At 38.6% G+C, this 12522-nt stretch overlaps 1 protein-coding gene across 1 annotated transcript in view; it reads left to right on the plus strand.

Annotated features, from left to right (window-relative positions):
- CTNNA2 (catenin alpha 2) overlaps window positions 1-10485 on the plus strand; it is a 1386686-nt gene extending 1376201 nt beyond the window's left edge. Inside the window, exons 18-19 of the mRNA XM_069583081.1 lie at window positions 6414-6530; window positions 9293-10485. Coding sequence (XP_069439182.1) covers window positions 6414-6530; window positions 9293-9580 — 405 coding nt within the window. The 3' untranslated portion in view covers window positions 9581-10485. The remainder of the gene's footprint in view (window positions 1-6413; window positions 6531-9292) is intronic.
- The last annotated feature ends 2037 nt before the right edge of the window (window positions 10486-12522 follow it).

Here is a 12522-nt window from a genome sequence, read left to right on the forward strand (position 1 = left end):
CACTTTTCACTTTCATGCATTGGAGAAGGCAATGGCAACCCATTCCGGTACTCTTGTCTGGAGAATCCCAGGGACAGGGGAGCCTGGTGGGCTGCCGTCTATGGGAGCCCAGAGTCGGACACAACTGAAGCGACTTAGCAGCAGCAGCAGCAGCCTGTTCACCACTGTCACTATCTTAACAGGAAAGAATTTGGCTTTGCTAGTTTATTTCATTGTTGATGTTTGATGAGGAAGAGTGAGTGGGCTTGGGCACTGAAATGAGGGATTTCCACACAGAAATCAACTTTTTTGCAGGCATGGAAATATCCATGAAGGGGGAAAGACGCAATTTTCACCATGTCTTTGTTTGCTTCAGTTATTTATTACCCTGGACTTGCTAGCATTTTAAAAAAGTGTTATTGATATAGACTCTGGAAAAAGTAGGCAGATATTTCAAGGTATTTCAAATGTATCACAGTTTCTGAGGAGATCAAATATCTCTTCAAAGCCTCATGGATTTTTTAAACATGAAATGTTCTTCTTGGCGGATAATAGGCTGCAATGCTCTGGTTTTCTAACCTCCCATTCATTAACGGCAAAGCTGACTTGTAGCAAAACCTCTGTTTTTTTTTTTTTTTTTTCCTTCCTGAAAGCAATTTGTGACTCCTTTTGGAGAGATAACTTCTTAAATATAAATAAATGACCAGCTACAGTCGAGAGATTCTAGTTTTTTCAGGGTATTTACTTTCAACTTATTATAAGTTCTTCCATCACGACTTCTTCCCATCCAAACTGGGATGGGAAGTTTGGCCTTGAATATGTATAGTATAGCATTAAAATACTTCTTGTATTTTAATACTTGTATAGTATAGTATAGCATTAAAATACTTCTTGTTCTTATATGTTAAACACTAAAGTAGTTCCATTAAAAGATCTTGCAAGGGGCTAAAATGGACTCTCCCCATTTGAACATTTTGAAAGTCATCAGCACCATCAGTTCTGAGTTGAGAAAATCAAAATAGCCTAGGCCCATAAGGGGCTGGGTTTCTTCTCCCAGGCTCTCCTAAGCTTTTTGGGGTAATCATTCCTCAGTTTTTATATTTCAAAATCACCTTCAAAATGATTTTGTTTATTTTGTTCAATTTAACTTAGCCAGTAGTTCCATGACATTTGGTATTATTTTTAATGCAAGGACTGATTGTTTTGTACTTGGGATTTGCATGAACTGCCATTTCTGATTCATTATTTTGTGGTAATAGATAATCAGCTTTTTAGAAAATAGATTAATTTCCAGGTTGTATTTCTATCTCTACATGCATATTTTAAATGGATTAATGTAGAACATAGTGAAACTCTAATTCTCTTCTGTAATTATATGTCCGATCCTCACAAATTAACATCCTAAGATGTTCACTGTGTCATATGTGGTTAATCCAAGGCATTTCTCTCCACCTCTTTCACATTATTTTGCACTTTTGTCAATGTCATTGGTGGGGGGGTGGGTAGTTTTGTTTTTTAAACCAGCTGTTAAATCTAAACTGCATTTGGTTTATTGCTGGTTAGTCCCAGAAAGTTCACCATTATTATCAAGGGTGAGGGACTGCTAATTACTTAACAGAATCAAAAGTAGCCTTGTCTGTCAAGTGAATAGTTAAGATACTTCTTGATGATGTTATGTCTTAGATTATTAAAAGAATATTGATTTTGATAGTAGAAGTATAATGCTGGAAAAAATTTTAGTAGATTCATTGGGCTTTTTGACCTGAGGGCAGAATATGGATTTAATATTTCATTCTACATTCTATCATGTCTCTCTGTAGAAACACTAAATAAGGAATGTGAAGGGAAGAAAAAATCAGAAATTGACATAAGTTGTATACTTAGAGTATGTAGAACTGGGAAAACCGATATAAACAAAACATGGTTTTCTTGAATTTCACTCACAGAATTTCAGCTCTCCCTCTGATAACTCACTCCGCTTACTTATAGCACACACACTATTCCATTTGTCCAAAGTTAAACTCAACAGTTGAGCACTGCAGCATCCCTCTTGTTTCTATTAATAGCACCTGGATGAATTCATCCATATATACCCATCTGTATGATATTTAAAATTGTCCTTCTTCAGCATTCTTAACCATCTAGGCACCAACAATGTTCTGTTCAGTCCATCAAAGTGAGTTTAGACATCATGTCCACCAGTAAGCTTTATTTTCCTTCCCTATCCCTCTCTGATTCAAGGTAGATTCCTCTATTTTCTGGGATTTTAGCACCTTACATCCAACTAAAGGATATATAATAGAGCATTAAAACTTCATAGGAATCACAAAGAGTTGGACTTGACTTAGAAACTGAACAAAAATTAAAATTTTTGGTTTAATATTTGTATACCCAACACTTAAGCCCAGTGGTTGACATAACATAGTTACAATAGGTATCTATTGTGAAGAAATCCTTAGATGAATAAATGTGTAAGTAGATGGATGTAAGGTAAAGAGTAAATGATAATTAGTGTTTCAAGAATGTAGTTGCACCCTCATGTGTGATTTGAGTCTTGCAGTCACGTTTGTGTCAAATTCTTTTTCTACTGAAACTAAGCACCTCTTGCAATATTAACCCCATGTTAATGAAATAGCATAAAACTTAAGGACATGGGGTTTCAGAAATCTCCAGATGATCCTCTAAACTTTAAAGATTCATTATAAGCACTTTTCACAACAGTCTTCAGCTTTGACATGAGGAATTAGCACAAATATTGATTAATGGAAGAATTATAATTCAGGAAAGTCCTCCCCCTAGTATTTCTCCCTATTCAAAACACAAAATAAGAAAATGCAGGGAAAAAGATATCTATTAGGTGTTAAATGAGGTGAAGAAGAATAGAGTGGTAAAAGAGGCAAAAAAAGAGCCAGAAAAACCCTATAAAAATGACTGTAAAACAGTTCTCCCACCCCTATTTGCTTTTCATGGACTGTAATAGAACAAGATGTGAGCAAACATCTGTTGCCTTTTTAAAATAGTACTTTGATATTTTAAAAAGAATAGTGACAGAATTAGAAGAAGCCTAATTTCTGTGGTTAGGGACAACAGACACCTATGGGATGGAATGGGAAGACTTAGTCTAGCACAGTTTGATGAAATTTAGGACTGTGGATTTGTCTGCTATCACAACTCAGAAAACAGCATGAAGCAATGGATAGAGCATGGACTCTGAAATTAGGCTTTCTGAGATTGAATCTTGGCTTTACCACTTTCTACCATCATGATACAGGACAAGCTGTATGGCCCTTCCTAGTCCCAGTTGAACACAATAGTATTTCATCTATCATAATGAGATTGGGTGAGAGAAGGGAAACTTGAGAAGCCAGTCCAGAGAATGACTCAGGGTCACATATGCTAAACGTAAGCTTTTTTTTTTTTTTTTTTTTAAATTAAGTAGCCACTTGTCTTAGACTTGATAGAGGAATTTTAGGACTTCCCCAATGGCTCAAGTGGTAAAGAATCTGCCTACAATGCAGGAAACACAGGAGATGCAGGTTTGATCCCTGGATCAGGAAGATCACTTAGAGGAGGAAATGGCAACCCACTCGAATTTCTTGCCAGGAGAATCCCTTGGAGAGAGGAGCCTGGTGGGCTACAGTCCATGGGGTTGCAAAGTATCCAACATGAGAGAGTTCACATGGGCATGTGCATACTCAAAGAAGTAGAAAGGCCTTTGAACAGGAAAATATACAAGTATCTTTCTGTGGGTGAGTCTAGTCAGTATATATGTAGGCCAGCTTGAGGAATGACTAGGGTACCTTTGAGACTTATTAAGCTAGGAAGACCAGCCCAGTTAAAGGCTTAGAACACTCATCAGAGTAGCTGAGCCCCACCTGAGTGTAGAGCCAGTCATTACTGCCATAGATTGAATGTGCTTCAGAGAAACTGAGCAAGTACAAGACAAATCTGCAGGGCTCAGACCCCAGACATTGCTGCCATTATGGTGAATCCAAGCCAGGAGAACAGCATAAGGGCCAGGAAGGATTACTGGGCAATAGCACACCTGAAAGCTTCCCCAGTGACTCAGAGGTAAAGAGAGATGTGGGTTCCATGCAAGAGATATGGGTTCCATCCCTGGGTCAGGAGGAGCCCCTGGAGGAGGGCATAGCAACACACGCCAGTATTCTTGCATAAAGAATCCCATGCACAGAGGAGCCTGCCAGACTACAGTCTATAAGGTCTTAAAGAGACAGATAGGACTGAAGCGACTTAGCATGCATGCATGCTGCACATCCAACACCCAGCGATAAAGTTATAAAGAATCCAGGCTCTGAGGATAAGACCAAAAATCACAGATCAGGAGATAGAAGCTCTCGCTAGAATCAGTCATGATGTTTATAGGATTCCCTGTTCATGTGTGATCAGTCATATCTGACTCTTTTGTGACCCTGTGGACTGTTGCTCACCAGACTCCTCTGTCCATGTAACTTTCCAGGCAAGAATACTAGAGTGAGTTGCCATTTCCTGCTCCAGGAGATCTTCTAGACCCAGGGATTGAACCCACATCTCTTGCATCTCCTGCACTGGCAGGCAGATTCTTTACCACTGAGCCACCTGGGAAGCCCATAGGATGCCCAGACAGAGTTAATAATTGAGATTTGTTCATTTTGAATGATAGGTTGTGACTGAAAAACAAGATCCCAGAAACTGAGTGAGGCTTAAGGGAAGTAACGCAGTATAGTGATTCAGCTGTTCGGCTTTGGTGAGAAAAGGATAGTACGGGTCCTAATTCCTACTTTGCCGATTCATGGTATCTGGTCCCATCACTTCATGGCAAATAGATGGGGAAACAGTGGAAACAGTGGCTGACTTTATTTTGGGGGGCTCCAAAATCACTGCAGATGGTGACTGCAGCCATGAAATTAAGATGCTTACTCCTTGGAAGGAAAGTTATGACCAACCTAGACAGCATATTAAAAAGCAGAGACATTACTTTGTCAACAAAGGTCCGTCTAGTCAAGGCTATGGTTTTTCCAGTAGTCATGTATGGATGTGAGAGTTGGTCTATAAAGAAAGCTGAGTGCTGAAGAATTGATGCTTTTGAACTGCAGTGTTGGAGAAGACTCTTGAGAGTCCCTTGGGCTGCAAAGAGATCCAACCAGTCCATCCTAAAGGAGATCAGTCCTGGGTGTTCATTGGAGGGACTGATGTTGAAGCTGAAACTCCAATACTTTGGCCACCTGATGCGAACAGCTGACTCATTTGAAAAGACCTTGATGCTGGGAAAGGTTGAGGGCAGGAGGAGAAGGGGACGACAGAGGATGAGATGGTTGGATGGCATTACCTACTCAATGGACATAAGTTTGGGTGGACTCCAGGAGTCAGTGATGGACAGGGAGGCCTGGTGTGCTGCGGTTCATAGGGTCACAAAGAGTTGGACACGACTGAGTGACTGAACTGAACTGAACAGGAACAGTTTATCTTACCTCACCTCCCTAAGTTTTCCTTTCTTCATCTGTAAAAGGTGTTGTAGAGGTTTCTATCTGAAGGATTTTTGACTCTGCTGCTGCTGCTGCTAAGTTGCTTCAGTCGTGTACAACTCTGTGTGACCCCATAGACGGCAGCCCACCAGGTTCCTCCATCCCTGGGATTCTCCAGTCAAGAATACTGGAGTGGGTTGCCGTTTCCTTCTCTAATGCATGAAAGTGAAAAGTGAAAGTGAAGTCGCTCAGTCGTGTCCAACTCCTAGAGACCCCTTGGACTGCAGCCTACCTCCGTCCAGGGGATTTTCCAGGCAAGAGTACTGGAGTGGGTTGCCATTGCCTTCTCCTTTGACTCTTGAGTCATGAAAATTAACTAAAAGGACTACAGCAATGCCAAGCAACTTCTAAACATTCAATCAGTGTTGGTTGTTATTATAAGAACTTCGTTTACACATATTCTTTAACATTTTTTTTTAAAATGCCTTAGTTACAGTATACATCACAAAATAGAATGCAGTTATGTGAAATAAGTTTTCATAAACCTTCTATTTAGATATTATCTTGAAATGTAGCTTTATGGTTTCTAAGGTATTTTCTTTAGAAAGTGAATTTTTAACAAAATGTTCCACTTGGAAACCAGGTCTCAATGCTGTTTTGGACAAGTATAAAGGAAACCCATTTTTAAATAAAACAAATTATGATGGTGCTGAAAATGATCTAAATCATTATGGTGGGTAAAGAGCAAATGGTAAAATTTACCCTTCGGGAATTCAATTTTTAAGAAAAAGTCAAATTTTGCATTGATTTTGGATTGGCCTTACTATCTTGAAATGTATTTGCTCCGGCTTAGCTGGACCTCACCTCCTCATTTTGCCTTGCCATAAGTTTAGTACCTCCCCTACCAGGTGGTTTGTACAAAATCATTGGCTCAATCATGCAGAATCATCTCATTCTCAACCAATGTGTTAGGTTTATTCACAGGATTCGTGCGTCAGGCTGGGAGAACAAAGGGGTTCTGAAGAAGAAAGAGGCTATCATATTTTTGCAGCAGAATTAGACACCATCTATCTGAAAATGGAATCTGTGGTAAAAATCTCCAGATTACTTGTAATTCTTCTCTTTGGACTTACTCAGTTCTCCCAAGATTTGCTTTTCCAAGGACAATTTAAAATAAAATAGACATACTTTGCCTTATTCTACTTCTACTAATTCTGTTGCTCCAAAGCAAATCAACACAACTGTCCCTGATGTATTAATATCATTCTACCCTCTCTTCGCTCATAGCCCACAATAGAATCAACTAACTTTGTGAATGAATATTGCTCATTTTTGAAACCTGACAGACTTATGGGGAACTGTCAATTGGCTGAGGGGTATTGTATCTAGCTCTAAAGAAACCATGGTTGATCTCCTAATTGTCCCAGCACGTTGCTATCTTATCTCTTTTCTTCATTATTTATATTCCTACCTGAAAGTATCATTGGAAAGATGAAAAAGTGAAATTCAATCAGTTAACGAGCTGTGATGTTACCAAACTTGTGGATGGTGAAAGTCTTGAAATCATTGGATGAAACAAGCCTTGAGATAGTCTTTGGGTTTCATTAATCCAGAGGTTCTCAACCTTTGGCATGAATCAGAATCTCCTGGATTACCAGTTTTTTATTCGGGAATTTTGGGATTAGCCTAAGAGACTGCATTTTGAAAAGGTTCCCAGGTGATGCTGATACTGCTGGTTAAGAGACCATACTTAGAACATCACTGCACTAATCTGTGCTTGGCTTCCCTTCTATTAATGTGAATAATCTAGAATTTTCTTTTTATTAGCTGACTTTAGAAATTTATGCTGTATAAAGTAAACATTATTGGTTAAACGGTTATTTTGGTATATGGACATCTTATACAGTGTAATAGAATTGGTAATGTAAGTAATTACTCTATCCATTTGGTTGATTTAATTTGCAAAGCAGTCAATTATATATTCCTTGAGTCATGGCTCTAATCCACAAATCTCTGCTTCTCTATATTATTGTGGAGTCAGTGTAACACTGACGTTTAATTTATGTGTGTATGTATGAGTGTGTGTGTATGGTGAAGCCTTAATTTTATGGCATTGTAAGAAATTCATACTTAAAAAGCTCCTTCTGTTGTTTTCTCCAATGACCTGATTTTATAAGCTTTTTGTGGTAGAAGAATTGAGTTTATTTCTCATAGAAATTTTTAAGCTCAGAATATGTTTATTTAGCTTTAATACAGGATGTAAAACAGATAATAGCCAGGACAACATAATAGAGCCCTTAGATATAACATCTGATGTCCCCAGTCACTACTTGAGACTTGCTTGGTTCATAGGAAATGACAAGTTAAGTGAATGCAGGTCATATCACCTGGGGAGTCACAGTGTTTGGGGTCACTGGGCATAAACACTGTTAATTCCTCATACCCAGAAGGTCGTATGCCTCATTTCCATTCTCTGATATAGCTGCGGTCATTGATTACAAGTTATACAGTGAACAGCCTCAGCAACTAGGAGCACATTCCTTAGCAACAGCCTTGATTTCCTCATTTAGCTGCAATGGGATACATTTCCTTAACTGATACTATAAGTTTGAAGAGCCGATTACATTCAGGCATCCCTGAAGCTGGAGTATTATTTGTAGTCCAGCTGTTAATTCTTTCCTGTCACTGGGTGACACATACAGTCCTGACTGAATGGGAGTCTGGGAAATGCAGTTTTGAACTTTTTCAGCTTTTGTGGTCCAGGAGTTTGAAACAGATATTGAATGGTCTAGTATGAAGTATGTAACATGCTGCCTAACTGGTGAAAAGCAGAAAAGAGGTAACTTGAAAAATCCCTGGCCTTAGAGTCTGGATGTGAATTTCCACACCTATGCTGCTCTAAGCTGTGACTTGTCTTAACAATTTTAAAGTCCTCCTACCCAATAGGGTGGCAGTATGGCACAGTAGTACAGTCTTGAAGGACCCTATCACTTAAGCTGTGTAAACTTGAGAAAATTACTAGATCTCTGCGTACACTAGATCTCTCACCATATGGTGGCAATGACAGTAATACCTACGTCATAGCATTGTTGTAAGAGTTGAGTGGGGAAAAGTTCTTAAAATAGCATTTGGCACTTCTTAAAAAAAAACAATATTTCATTTAGTACATGAATAGGGGGATCTTTTTGAGTGCTCTCTGATCTAAACACACCTAACACAATTGTTGATATTTTTATATGAGGTACATTTAAGACCTGAGAAAAGTCAGATAGATACTGTAGAATGTCAGACATCTAATTAAAAAGTCAGTGTATCCATGGATATATTCTTCTGCCTAGCTGCCTGCATCCCTATCAATCCAGAGGTCAGGGTGGAGAAATTATTTATAAATAGACACTTTCACTGGGAGGACCATAAAACTGAGATGGAAAACCTTTACAACTTTTTATTCTTCAGTGCCTGCCAAATGCTTTTCAAACATTTAAGTAATTGTTATCATTACCAGTCAGCCTAATGTAATAACATTAGGTGTTCTTCCACTTTGGAAAATTTCTGTTATGTTGGAATTCTTACGTGATGAAAAAACAGTTTTGTCTTTAGAGGTATTGAGATTTTAGAAAACTGTGTATCATCAAATATCCCCTTTTTTTCTCCTTCTTATGGTGGGATTAGGAATAGAAGACGGGTGACTGTTTTTTAACCTATTCACCTTATCATGTAATAATCTGCTCCTTTATGGAAATACTGTATATCTGCACAGACACAACTTTGTTTTAACTGTGAAATTGCACCTCCATCTTCTGAATGCTGGGCCTTGACTAATCCATTTTTATTGCATTCTTCTACTCTAGCTGGACAGTGCCACGTCACTCATCCAGGCAGCTAAAAACCTGATGAATGCTGTTGTCCTTACGGTGAAAGCATCGTATGTGGCCTCAACAAAATACCAGAAGGTCTATGGGACAGCAGCTGTCAACTCACCTGTCGTGTCCTGGAAGATGAAGGCACCAGAGAAGAAGCCCCTTGTGAAGAGAGAAAAGCCTGAAGAATTCCAGACACGAGTGAGACGAGGTTCTCAGAAGAAACACATTTCGCCTGTACAGGCTTTAAGTGAATTCAAAGCAATGGATTCCTTCTAGGACGATAGGCTTTAACAAGAAAGCTTTTTCTTTCTTTTTCTTTTTCTTTTTTCCTTTTTAATTCCATTTTTGTATGCATACCTGCTGACTCATATGCCTCTGGCATGGGGAAAATAAGGAACAGTGTCTGTTTGCATGTAAGGTGAGAGGAGATCAATACCACTGATCCGTCTCTAGCCTGGGGAGGAGACAGGAAATTCCTGTCCCGAGGTGGCACAGAGCTGTCCTTTGCAACATTCTCATAAAATTGGGCAGAGTTCACATTGCAGTGTTTACGGGAGTGGGAGGGATGGGGAAAATAAAATTAACTCTACAAAAGCAAACTCTAATGCATGCAAGAATCATTAGGTTGGCAGGTATATTAATAAGTGACAAACTGGAAGTGTAATGGTAGAACATAAAGCTTGTATTGCTTCTGTTTAAGTGCAAAAATGTACTAGCCAATACGCTTAAGTGTGTGGCCCACAAATTGAACAATTTAACTTTGACATCATGTCCATAATATTATGTGGAGTTTTTACTAAGGAGAAACTAACTCATCCAGCCTAAAATGTTCCTTTTAATCTGTATTCTGTTCTTTCTCTTCTAGTCGTGCCATTACTAGTGCTCTTGTTATCAATTTCCCCCTTTACTGAAAACAATAAACCTTTGTTTAAAAGAATTATAATCCTTCTGGGGGCACTGGAAGCACAATGTGGTGATCATCTTGCTCTTACTTTAAAAAACAAAACAAAAAACTGAACTGTGACTTTGCTAGTAATAGGAAGCCCAATGATGGAATGTTAGAGGCATGGAAACTGACAACGTGTGAAGGTTTAGAGGCAAACACATAGGTGTAGCTTGGAGTGCTGGTATCTAGAATACCACTGTATCCACTAACTCGAAATAAACACATTTAATCTTGACACCTGAAGAATGTTTTCCTCCTTTGAATGCATGCTTATAGAAGATTAGAGCATCTTCTTGAAAACTGATTAAAAATACTTTGTGTTTTTAGAAATTGGGTGTAAGAGTAGGTAAGTGACATGTAAAGAAAACTCTGGATCATCTTTATTGTCCAGGAATTTATTTTGTGTGTGTGTTTTTCCATGTGGTTTTTATTCACTTTCAAAGTGAATCTGATGAGAAAATCATGTGTTAGAATTTTCTGGGCCGTGTTTAGCCCTGGGCTAAACTTATGAAACTTAATGTGTTCTCAGAAGAAATTGAATCAAGAAAAAAATTATAGAGAGGTCCATTAATTTTAAAATATTTTATTCATTTCAAAATATTTTTATCTCAACTACAGAAAGAGGGCCGCTGTCTCACTACTAAGAAAGAGTGGGCTGTAATCTTTCAGCTATGGCTTGAGGAGTGAGGGGGAAAAAGCATATTCATCTGAGTTCTTGAAATTCCTCCCGTTTGAATGATCTCTACAGGTTAGCGAGTTATAGTATGTCTCTAGAAGACTTCTGGTAAAACGTTTTATTTCTTAGCAATGTAGTAACATATTGGGAGACAAGGACACCTGTGCTTTATATCAGCTTAGACACAAAGTCCCAAAGAGATGAGGAATTGTGGATGAAGAAACAGTCCAAAATGTTCCTATGGACTGTAGTCCAACAGGCTTCTCTGTCCATATAATTCTCCAGGTAAGAATACTGGAGCAGGTGGCCATTTCCTTCTCCAAGTGATCTTCCTGACCCAGGGTTCGAAGCCGGGTCTCCTGCATTGCAGGCAGATTAACTGTGCCACACGCAGAGCCCTATTTAAAGATGGTTCTGTTCAAATCACTGCTCATCTCCACAAGGTGATGAAAATACCACCCAGGCTGAGAATGATCTATTGATGGAGGATCCACCACAATAGGTGTACAGTGGTTTCCAGCACTAAGTCAGTAAACCACTATTTCAACTGCCCTGCTCCCTTAATTTGTGTAAACGCTGAGAAAGGCAACCACTGATATTGATTCACAACTATATATGGAATGCATTCTCTGAGCCAGGTCCTAAGTTGAGCTTACTGGCAACTTTTCTTATTAACACTTGAGCATGGCATAACTCTCTTGGTTTATGCATTCTATGATTTAATGGGTTGAAAGAAGTATTCTTCACACTAGCCAAGAAACTTTTAAAATTCAAAAGCTTCTTGGCAAATCCTGAAAAATAGTCAGCAGGCATCAGAGGAGCATCTAGACAATGCCATTGACTTTGCCCTTAAATTTGAATTAAATGTTTTTATACAGGAGAGTGAGCAATGTTTTATGGGTGTGATTTCTGGAAAAAAGTCATTGATTCTATTTGTTTTACCAAAGCTTATTGAGTAAACATCAACACTGCCCATCATTTCTCTTGTGGTCAAGGAAAATAATAAGTGTTCAGGTACATAATTAAATGTAAATACTGCTGAGAGCACTATAACAAGCTTTACTGTTTGTTTCCTGGCTTTGAGAAACATACAGTCTAGCTGAGAACATAGGATATAGGCAGAAAAAAGATAAGTAAATATGCCAAGAAATTGTACTCAATGTGCCAAATGGGGAAGATAAAGAAATGACTGCTGTATAAGGCAAAATAAATCAGAACACATTGGGGACTGAAGCATTTGGGGAAGGATTAATGCAAGAGATACGATTTAGAAATGAGAAGACAATAATTAAATATATGCTACATGAATGAAATGTATAATGAATAAATTTGGTAAGGTAGATGACTGGGATGAGCATTCAAGGAAAAAAGAACAGCATATGTTCAGATCTGAAAACAAGTGCAGTCACAGGAAACATGATGCAGACAGGGGAACATAAATGTGGAAGTATAGTATGAGGCTAAACTAAGGAGGGTCACGAAGCAGTGTGACCATTATCCAGTAGGAAATTTGGGGTTCTACAGTGGAATGGTGATAAAAGCAAGCAGTGTCTGTGTATAATTAATAATTTATGAGGAAATGACACCTGAAAGGGG

The sequence above is a fragment of the Ovis canadensis genome, chromosome 3 (assembly GCF_042477335.2).
Source record: "Ovis canadensis isolate MfBH-ARS-UI-01 breed Bighorn chromosome 3, ARS-UI_OviCan_v2, whole genome shotgun sequence".
Lineage (NCBI taxonomy): Eukaryota > Metazoa > Chordata > Mammalia > Artiodactyla > Bovidae > Ovis > Ovis canadensis.